The 11,035-nt window shown below is 40.5% G+C and overlaps 1 protein-coding gene across 1 annotated transcript; it reads left to right on the top strand.

The window, feature by feature from the left end:
* Positions 1-103: 103 nt before the first annotated feature.
* On the top strand, positions 104-10,903 carry LOC138976149 (ADP-ribosylation factor-like protein 6-interacting protein 4). The gene is made up of 5 exons (XM_070348981.1): positions 104-423; positions 872-1,119; positions 8,008-8,125; positions 8,433-8,502; positions 9,446-10,903. Exons 1-5 carry the CDS (start codon positions 215-217, stop codon positions 9,497-9,499), a joined length of 699 nt encoding a protein of 232 aa, XP_070205082.1. The 5' UTR covers positions 104-214; the 3' UTR covers positions 9,500-10,903.
* Positions 10,904-11,035: the final 132 nt, after the last annotated feature.

Genomic DNA, 11,035 nt, shown 5'->3' with positions numbered 1-11,035 from the left:
ACTGTGTGCAAATTTAAATGACTTTGATTGTTATTTTGGGCTACGCTTACAACGATTTACATTTGCACCCTCTCGTACTTCTTAGCTCTTCCGATCCATTAAGTTTCGTTACCAATATGGCAGCCCCCTTGAAACAAGCACAGAGTAACGAAAGAGAAAGGCGGTAAAGATTCAGCTTGTTTACACCAAGTCTGTACAATACACAAGCCACAAAATGTCGAGGTCTTCGTCTTCCGATGAATCTGAGAGAAAATCTAGGAGCAGATCGAAGAAACGAAAGCGGGACCGACGGCGAAGGTCGGAATCCAGCGACAGCAGTTCGTCGTCTGCTAGCGGTTCTCGTTCCAGCAGCAAGCTGTCAGCACACAGAAAAGCTGAGAAATCCAGAAGAAGATCAAGCTCTTCCAAGAAAGAGAAAAAAAGGTTAAAAATTCTTTACTGAAAAATGTACTCATTAAGAAAAGGCGGGGTTTGAAGTTGTCGCTGTTTATCATTCAGAGAGAGCGAGAGAATGCGCCTGTTGACTAACAATGTGTGGCATGTGTGCATTTGTAATATTAGCATTTATTTGTTTTAGAAGGGGACTATTTTTTCAAACGTTTGCAGATTGTACTCAAAAGGGCATGGGATAAATGGCATATAGAAGAGGAAGGTTTTATGAACAGGATGATTTAAAAAGTAATAATTAAGTGATCATAGATTCATACAGAACATACAGAGAATGGAAAAATGTAGATGTTATACAAAGGATTGTATGCAAGATTCATGAAAGAGTAGTGTGCGTATAGAACTGTTTCAGCAAAATAGATTCCCACTTAACTTCGTCCCTGTTTAAGCCAACTAACAATTACTGTATGAATGATTATATCAGGAGGAGATCACCCTCTTCTTCGGCCTCTTCTTCATCATCTCCATCGTCCTACAAACCCAAGAAAAAAATGAAAGAAAAGAAAAAGAAGAAGAAACAAAAGAAAGAGAAGAAGAAAAAGAGGAAGAAGGAGAAAGTAAAGGAAAAGAAGAAGACTGATGGACCAGTTCTAGGGCAGACAACTCCTGTAGGACCAGGGGAGATAACAACTACTAAACCTGTGATAGCTGAGATACCGAAGAAACCTGCAGGTAACTGTGTGTGTTTTAGTGTGTGTATTGGTGTGTGTGTATGTCACTGTTTGTGTGTGTGTGTATGTGTGTGTTATTCAATTAAATTTTCAGATACACAATGATTGCTCTTGTATCTATGTATACGACTAGTGTCTGTGTGTCTGTTCGCGATGCACGGCCAAAGTTCTCGGTCGATCTTTTTCAAATTTGGAGACCGTATTCAGCTACACCCCGGACACAACCTCATCGATGAGATATTTCAACACGTGCTCTCAGCGCTGAACCGATTTTGGTTTTTCTGTAGATCCACTATATCCATTCCCAGTAACTCTTCCTTATCTTCTCCAGTGTTTTGTTTTGCGCGTTTATCTCCCTTCCTTCGTGTGGCGTCAATCCATATTCCCGTTACTACGTTACTATCTTTAGAAGGTCACTGCACGTTACTATTTTTAGATCTCCCTTCCTTCGTGTGGCGTCAATCCATATTCCCGTTACTACGTTACTATTTTAAGAAGGTCACTGCACGTTACTATTTTTAGATCTCCCTTCCTTCTTGCGCTGGCAAAGCCGGCGTACACCCGGCGAAGCCGGGTCCCAGGCACAGCCTGGTATTCGGCTCTACTTCTTTCCGGCGAAGCCGGTACCCGGCGAAGCCGGTAATCATCTAGTATTTATATATACATGTCAGGGTTCCACAACACGTAGAATTAAGGGTATAATACCCTTTCACCCTCCAAATCACGTACGAGATGCTCTCTGAAGAGGTATAAATACGTAACTGTTTTCTTCCAAAGAGGTAAAAAAACGTACGAGTCAAACGCTGAAAGGGTATAGCCTTTGCTAGTTTACAAGCAACAGCACGCAGGCCGCCTGCTCTACTGAGACCACTAAAGTACACGCCGTGTTCGTGCCACTCCTCTGTCGACACTGACACGCCGTGAAGCAGAGGTTGCCTCCCTTGTCCTCAAACTGCGTGATATCTTTAAACTGATCATCTCGATGGCACTGTTCGCTTTAGCCTATCCGGTGCTGTCGCCTGCTCAAAAAAATGCCTCGCAAAACCAAAGAACAAAAACCCGACCCCAAACAGACAAAATTGTCATTTGGCGGTTGCAGCCAGAGCAGCAGTGAGTCAGTATCATTATAAACTAGTGGTACCCGTGCTACGCACTTTGTGTGCTGCGCATGCGATGTCATTTTGTTGGTTATGTGCTTGTGAAAATGTTGTTTGCACCCCTCCCCCCCCCCCCCCCCCCCGCACATTATCCCGCATATAATGAATTATATTCTCTTGGTGAAAAATAAAATGTTAACCCTTACACCGGTGCAATTCTGTAACACATGTTACATAGCCACTTGTGAATTAACAGAGAGAAAAATAACAAAAAACAGTCATATATGTTTTCGCATCAATGGGAGGTAACGGCGGAACTGACCAAAAAGACTGCGCGACCGCACGCGACTATACAAACAAACAAAATAAAATACAGCAGGTATGACGTTTGCATGAATCCATGATTACGTCTACATGAACAACAGTGATAAAAGTGCGCATCTCTTCCCAGCCGTGCAGCGCTTTGAAAGTTGGAAGCATTAAAATTTAAACGGGTAAAAAGCCATCGTGAAGATACGAAAAAAAGTATGACGTCTAAAATACTTAATGATTCAAACGCATAGTATAACATATGTAATTGACAACAGAAAATATATACATGGTTCACACACACAATCGAGTGCACACATCCATCCATGCTTATTTAAAGTCATGTACACACACATACATGGCATCAAGCAACACACAAATGACACATATGGAATATGGAAAACGTATAATGGACATGAACAACAGAAAATATATACATGGTTCACACACACAATCGAGTGCACACATCCATGCTTATTTAAAGTCATGTACACACATACATACATGGCATCAAGCAACACACAATTAAATGACACATATGGAATATGGAAAACGTATAATGGACATGAACATGGCAAGTAATTTACACCGTTACCTACTATAAAATTGATGATATATATATACCACTCACTTGCTATTCGCCTAAAAGCTTGCGGTGTGCTGTGACACATATAAGAAACCAGAAGAAAAAAGGACTTTACTTTGGCGAAAAGAGCATATGCTGCTTATTTTTGTACATAACTGCTATAACTGTATTTTTTCCGAACACTTACATGTAAAAAACATAGAGATATATCTTACCATTTCACTAAGACAGCCAAAATAACGGTCAAATTAAAGGGAGATCATGATGACGTACATGTCTATGGTTGCACCGGGGGAAAATATTTAGTCGCTGGAACCTATAAGGTTATACGGCGACTTATCAGGTGATAATGTTTCGAACTTATCTTTTAAAAATTAAGTAAACAAATCTATGGAATATTTTGGAGTTCCATTAACAGATAAACAGATCTATCTATCTTCTTATTATTTTAGGTTCGTCTGGGGTAGAGAAATAAAACACACAGCTAGGTTCGTCTGAGGTGCGGTCGCGTGTTTAGTCGAACCGAAAGTTGAAGAAGAACCAATCACAGATCTCTTTCGCCGCGATGTCAAAGTTCAGGTCAAAGTTCACTGTTGTCTGCTCAAATTTGCGAGACAAACCTCTTCAAACTTTGTTCGTGGACAAAATTGGAAGTCGGGACCTAGCGGAATCGATTTCCTGGGTCACGTTGGCATAGCAACCGAAGGAGAAGGCACAAATCCGCGCGGTTTGGTCACAGGAATCGAAAAACCACCGAAAAACCTACCAGTATTATATAGTAGATGGGTTGCAGCAAGAGCAGCAGTGAGTCAGGGAAAGACAAGGTGTTCCAGCAAAAATGGATGAATGAGTTTCTGTGGCTTGAAAGGACCGAGTCGGGGGCGATGAAGTGCAAAGCGTGCATGATTTTACAATCCAAAGAAAATTACACGAAAACTCGCGACATAATAGAAAAAGAGGTATCCATTGAAGTAAAAAAGAAAGAAAAAAAGACTTGAATGCATTGATACACTATGATATACACACAGTACATGTATTGTCACAACGTCAAAATCCCCCCGCGGGTTAGGGGGAAGAATTTACCCGATGCTCCCCAGCATGTCGTAAGAGGCGACTAACAGATTCTGTTTCTCCTTTTACCCTTGTTAAGTGTTTCTTGTATAGAATATAGTCAATGTTTGTAAAGATTTTAGTCAAGCAGTATGTAAGAAATGTTAAGTCCTTTGTACTGGAAACTTGCATTCTCCCAGTAAGGTCATATATTGTACTACAGTAGAACCCCCTGTTTACGACCTTGGAAAAACCTTGAAAATTAGGTCGTAAAAAGGGGGGGTCTTAAAAGGGGGGTTTGAGTTTTTGGCCGGTCGGTCATGAACTTGGTTGCAGTGTATGTACTGTCATGTTTACACACAAACACACAGTTGCAGTTTACTGTCATATCAACACACACACACCCAAACACATTACAGCAGAACAACTTGATTTCAAAGAAAATTTACTCATGGCGTAATGCTCGCTCCCCGCTGAGTGAAGCACATTTGACATTGTGGCGCAACCAGTAAAATCCGAATGTCCTAACTCGATAGAAAGCATAACGACTTTTCTCCCGAATCATCTTTCCGCTCATATGAATGATTCGTCGCCTTGCATAGCTAAACTTGACCACGATCGTTGAGGTCTTCGTACAGGCTCCTCTCTTTGCGTACTTTCGCTTCGCTATCCTTCTCACCATCTAGATAACACCGAGTCATTATCCTTGACGACACACAGGATTTTCGCGGCCCGACTAAACTACGCGCCAGCACGCGCTAGCACGCGCCAGCACACGCTACCTTGAACCATAGCACTTATATACTTTATTTTTATATTTCTAGTTAGTTCATCGTCCATTCTCACATAATACAAAATTTCAAACTTCAATGATGAAAAATACGGAAGTTATGACGAGTTTAAGGAGAGCTAATGCACTACTCTCAAATCCGACGATTTCCGCCATTGACTAAAGAGCGCGCTACCACTTTGAAGTAGACGCTACCTGGTGATCCATAACACTTACATATTTTATTTTTATAGTCTATATAGTTCATTTTCCATTTGGTATAATGTAAGAACCGACGATGGAATGACTAGAAACATACAGATAAATTATATAACAGCTATGAATCTCAGTAGCGTCCACTTAAAATTGGTAGTGCGCAGTTTTAGTCACTGCCGGATTTTGTCGGATTTGAGAGTAGCGCCACCTCTTGACAGCAACCACCACACCAGCCCATCGTGACCACCCCAAAGAAAACCCAGCGAGGTTCTATCCTATTTACAGTCAAACCTGTCTGTAACTACCACCCAGGGGATCCAACAAAAAGAGGTCTTTATGGACGGGTGGTTGCACTATAAAAAGGTTGATTAGGCCACACACAAAAATAGGTGTGGTTAAGGTAACATAGCCAAAACAAATAGGGTAGGAAGGTAGGCAATCACTTTTTTTTTTAACTTTTTTTTCTAATGTATACAAATTAAACCTACTTGACAGGGAAATAAGTGTGCGACTATGGATATTCTTTTGAACAATTTTGAACTTACCTTTTAAACCAAAAAAAAATTTAGAAGATCAGAGGAATTCTTGTTTTAATTTTTTTTGTTTTTTGACAAATGTAATAAAAGGTTATAGGGTCGGCCCCTAAAAATAGGGTAGGTCGGGTTACCGTAACCACACCTTTTTTTTTAGGCCTTATATAGAGAAAACAATCTTGGGGGTGTGTAAGGGTGGGTATTGTGTGCAGATCGGGCGGGGATGTAGCTCAGTCGGTAGCGCGCTGGATTTGTATCCAGTTGGCCGCTGTCAGCGTGAGTTCGTCCCCACGTTCGGCGAGAGATTTATTTCTCAGAGTCAACTTTGTGTGCAGACTCTCCTCGGTGTCCGAACACCCCCGTGTGTACATGCAAAGCACAAGACCAAGTGCGCACGAAGAAGATCCTGTAATCCATGTCAGAGTTCGGTGGGTTATAGAAACACGAAAATACCCAGCATGCTTCCTCCGAAAACGGCGTATGGCTGCCTAAATGGCGGGGTAAAAAATGGTCATACACGTAAAATTCCACTCGTACAAAAAACACGAGTGTACGTGGGAGTTTCAGCCCACGAACGCAGAAGAAGAAGAAGAAGAAGTGTGCAGATGGTTGCTATCAAGAGGTGGTCACCAGGGCAGGTTTGACTAATTCACCCTTTCCATAACAACCACCTGTTTATAAGGACCACTTTAAGCTGTTCCCTTTGGTAGTAGTTAGAGACAGGTTTGACAGTAGTTACTGACGGGCGCAGTGGCGTGGTGGTAAGACGTCGGCCTCCTAATCTGGAGGTCGTGAGTTCGAATCCCGGTCGCTGCCGTCTGGTGGGTTAAGAGTGGAGATTTTTCCGACCTCCCAGGTCAACTTATGTGCAGACCTGCTAGTGACTTATCCCCCTTTGTGTGTACACGCAAGCACAAGACCAAGTGCGCACGGAAAAGATCCTGTAATCCATGTCAGAGTTTGGTGGGTTATAAAAACACGAAAATACCCAGCATGCCTCCCCCGAAATCGGCGTATGCTGCCTGAATGGCGGGGTAAAAACTGTCATACACGTAAAAATCCACTCGTGCTTAAAACATGAGTGAACGTGGGAGTCTAAGCCCATGAACGAAGAAGAAGAAGAAGAAGTAGTTACTTAAGTGTTGTTCCCAGACTCAGAGGTAAATAGGTCTGTTACACCTACATTTAAAAAATATGTATAGGTCCCATTATTCTGGCTAAGACCTCCTACACGTGAAAATTATCGCACAATCGACCGTCCAGGGGTTAGATTGAAATAAAAACAACATTATGTCAGATAAAACAAAATATGTGCCAGTGACCGAAGACGGAAACACCACACTGCGACTGTTATTAGAAATGTCCATGATGAATACATGTTCAGTGAATTCAAGAACATACATTTTTGTTGACATTTTTTCATATTGATCACACGATTGTCTTCTTTTCCAGGCCTCTCAAACTTGTTGATGGTACATGTAGTTTGCTTTTCTTCCAGCACTTAATTTTCTGACATCATATATCACAGGGTCAAATAACATTTTTGTTAAGAATGGAAGGACATACAATGGTACCTGCTATGTGAGGCCCCTCTGATAAGTAGACACCTCCCATGAAAGGACACCTAGTCATTTTGTCTATTATCATGACCAAAAAATACCTGTCATGACAGGCCACCTGCAATGTAGGAACACTTTTAACTGGTCCCAAGGGTGTCTTTTCGTCGCAGGTGCAGTGGAACCCCCTTTTAAGACCTCCAGAAATCTGAGAAAATGATGTCTTAAAAAGGAGGGAGTCTTAAGATGGGGGTATAGGGCGGGGATGTAGCTCAGTCGGTAGCGCGCTGGATTTGTATCCAGTTGGCCGCTGTCAGCGTGAGTTCATCCCCACGTTCGGCGAGAGATTTATTTCTCAGAGTCAACTTTGTGTGCAGACTCTCCTCGGTGTCTGAACACCCCCCCGTGTGTACACGCAAAGCACAAGACCAAGTGCGCACGAAAAAGATCCTGTGATCCATGTCAGAGTTCGGTGGGTTATAGAAACGCGAAAATACCCAGCATGCTTCCTCCGAAAACGGCGTATGGCTGCCTAAATGGCGGGGTAAAAAACGGTCATACACGTAAAATTCCACTCGTTCAAAAAACACGAGTGTACGTGGGAGTTTCAGCCCACGAACGCAGAAGAAGAAGAAGAAGAAAAAGAAGATGGGGGTATATTTACAGATGTTATGAACAGAAAATTTGAAAAACCAAGGTCTTAAAAAGGGGGGGTCTTAATAGGGGGGTTCCACTGTACATAGTTTCCATCTATATGGTGTTTCTCTTCTCAGTTTCAGGCCCAGTTGTTGGCCCAGCTCCTCGCATTTTGAAGCCAATGACAAAAGAAGAGTGGGAAAAACAGCAGAGCGTCATGAGACACGTGTACGATGAGGACTCGGGTAGAACCAGGTGATTTGAACTGGACAGTCCGGATTATGTGGGTCGTGAGTGACCGATATGGAATTAGAGAAGGATTTTACAATATTTATCCCTATTCAGATGGCATGGGTCGTGTACAACCCATACTTTTAAGGTTGAATCCTTCTTCTAAAGTATCGGTCGTATACGGCCCACATCATCTGGACTGTGTAGTCCAAAGCGTGATCCAGTGAAGGTTCAACATGTTTGTTAATAACCACGCTGTACTGACTATGAAAGCGTAAGCTGATCGTTTAGACTAGAGTGAGTTATCAAAAATACTTATTTATCATTGCAGGTTGATTAAGGGAGATGGAGAAGTCATGGAGGAGATTGTGAGCAAAACTAGACACAAAGAAATTAACAAGGTATGCTGCTTTTATGTTTCTTCTTCTTTCTTTGTTTTGTTTTGTTTCCCTCGTTTCCCCACACTTTGCATTTCCCTTTTTCCTTTTCTACTTCTTTTTCAATGAATATCTTGAGTGCAAAAAGCATAGAAAAGGACGATAAGAAACGAAAACAGATGGGAGCGAAGTATTTTGAAGAAGAAATAATGGTTGTGATATCAGTGATTGTGCTCGTTGATGTTCAACTGGAGTTCCTTATTTTTTTAGATTTTCTGTTCATAACCTCTATAAGGCCACACACACAAAAAAAAGTCTGTTTGCGGTAACATAGGCAAAAAAAATAGGGTCGGTAGGTCGGGATGTTTTTCATTTTTTTTATTTTTCCAAAAAAACATTTTTAAGTTATTTTGCCCAAAAACAAAGCCTTTTTATTTAAAAAAAAAGTTATTAGTTTTTTTTCCCCAAATGCCAAAAAAAAAGTCTAGGGTCACGCGAAAAAATAGGGTCGGTCGGGATACCGTAAACAGACTTTTTTTTTTTTTTGCCTAACTTTACCTCCATTTTAAAATTCGCTCCTTTTTAAGACCAGATTTTCTTAGATTTGTTGGTCGTAAAAAAGGGGTTCCACTGTACTATGTGCAATGTTAAGAAGTGCTTATTATATCTTTTGAATTTTTATTTAGAAAGTTCTGGTGCTACAATATTTTATTTGTCCAACTGTGGACAGATGTACTTTTGAGTTGAAGGTAACATAGCTCGCTTTATTTTACTTAAACAAAATAATATATGTAGCCATGCCTGATAATTTAGCTCAGCACAGATGGTCTTGGACAAAAATTAAGGGTGGCAATACGGTGTTTTTTTTCTGTGTGCTTTACTGTAATAATTGTGTGTATGTGGATATATACTGCTATACAAAATTGAACGTTCCTATTTCAATAATTTGTTTTCTTTCTTGTTTCAGATTGCAACTCAGGGTGATGGAAAATTCTTTGCTTCAAAACTGGGTCTGCTTTGAGGTTCATGTTTCTATGCAACTGTTTTAAATGTGTGTGTGAACGAGTGTGTGTGTGTTCATCATGCTATGTCGCTGGTGTTTGAGTGGGTTGTTGCATTCGATTGCATTATGTCTACAGATAGAATGTTCTACATGGAAATCTGAATCCATGAGTTGCACAGCACCACTGTGAGTGTGTGGGTAGAGTCTGCGTTTGTGTGTATGTGCAAAAGAGAGAGTCCAGGTGTTTGTGTGTAAGAGAGAGACAGAGACAGACAGACAGAGACAGACAGACAGACAGACAGAGACAGAGAGAAAGCACGAGCGAGCATGCAAGCACTGTTCTGTGTTAATGCAAGATGGTTAGTTGAACATGATGATTTTACTGTTAAATTTGAAACTCATGTTTGTAAATATTATGTGCACTTATTACTGAATAAATTGCCATGCAATCCTCCATACAAACAGCTTTAATGTTCATGTTATCTGCTTTCTGCTTGTGCCCTCGCTTTTTACACAGAACACACCTGCACAAACACACACACACATTCAGAAATACAACTACTCCTGCTTTGCAGAAAATGACAGATTTATTACATGAAGTAATGTGTCAAATCTGCAAAAAAATACTTCAGGGACAGTTGGACATTGTGATGCAGAATGACAAATGATTAAATACATACAGCATAAGACCATACTTCCGTGCCATTCAAACACAATCTTTCTGCAGTTATGGCTATCATTTCTCACACTTCGCGAAGCATTTTTTTTAAATGTAATTTTCACTTCCGTGTCTTCGAAAACAAAATGCAAGGAATGTCTATCACATGAATGTTTTCTATAATTTGAGATTCTCCTGAATAATGACACTTACCAGGGACTCTTTGCTCTTTTTTTGGTGTGTAAATTAAAAAACATAATTCATCAGCAAAGGTGGAAAACTGACATTTGTCTCTTAAAAAGACAACCTTTCATCTCAAACAGACCTATTATAATTTATATACACAGATGTACAAATGAACAAAAACACCCATAATCTTTATCAACGCAACCAGCCACGCTTTCCTGATGAATTTTACTTTCCAATGTTACTATCACAGACTGGGAAGGAAAGAGCCCACACCTCTTGCAGTTACTCAATAACAATTCTGATTTGATGAAACGCGTGTAAAATGTCTACTGGAAAGTAACACAAATACACTGTACTTTGTCATTTTTGAGGGGACAAATTCCCCACCCCATAGCATTTTTTAAATATTTACAAGTCGTTGAATATTGGGCGACACTTGCAGTTGTTTTTCTTTTAGTGTAAAAATTGTTATCAGCTCTTCAATCCATACACTTTTTGTTAAGTGTTAAATGTACAGACTTTTTGAAAATGAAAGCTTAACAGATATTAAGTTAATATCATATGACATTTTACACAGATCGAGACAGTCATTGTTCTCCGAGACCGCGATAGCGGTCGAGGTGAACAATGACTGTCTCGATCTGTGTAAAATGTCATATTTTGGTCAAAAACGCAAATAACATTTATGTATTGATCGAATTCCTTTC

This window comes from Littorina saxatilis, linkage group LG9, assembly GCF_037325665.1.
Source record: "Littorina saxatilis isolate snail1 linkage group LG9, US_GU_Lsax_2.0, whole genome shotgun sequence".
Lineage (NCBI taxonomy): Eukaryota > Metazoa > Mollusca > Gastropoda > Littorinimorpha > Littorinidae > Littorina > Littorina saxatilis.
This window is presented reverse-complemented; position numbering and strand designations above follow the sequence as displayed.

Coding starts and splice junctions, on each gene's coding strand:
- LOC138976149 (XM_070348981.1), top strand. CDS start 215: ATGTCGAGGTCTTCGTCTTCCGATGAATCTGAGAGAAAATCTAGGAGC. Junction 424..871: donor TCCAAGAAAGAGAAAAAAAG/GTTAAAAATTCT, acceptor TGATTATATCAG/GAGGAGATCACCCTCTTCTT. Junction 8,503..9,445: donor GACACAAAGAAATTAACAAG/GTATGCTGCTTT, acceptor TTCTTGTTTCAG/ATTGCAACTCAGGGTGATGG.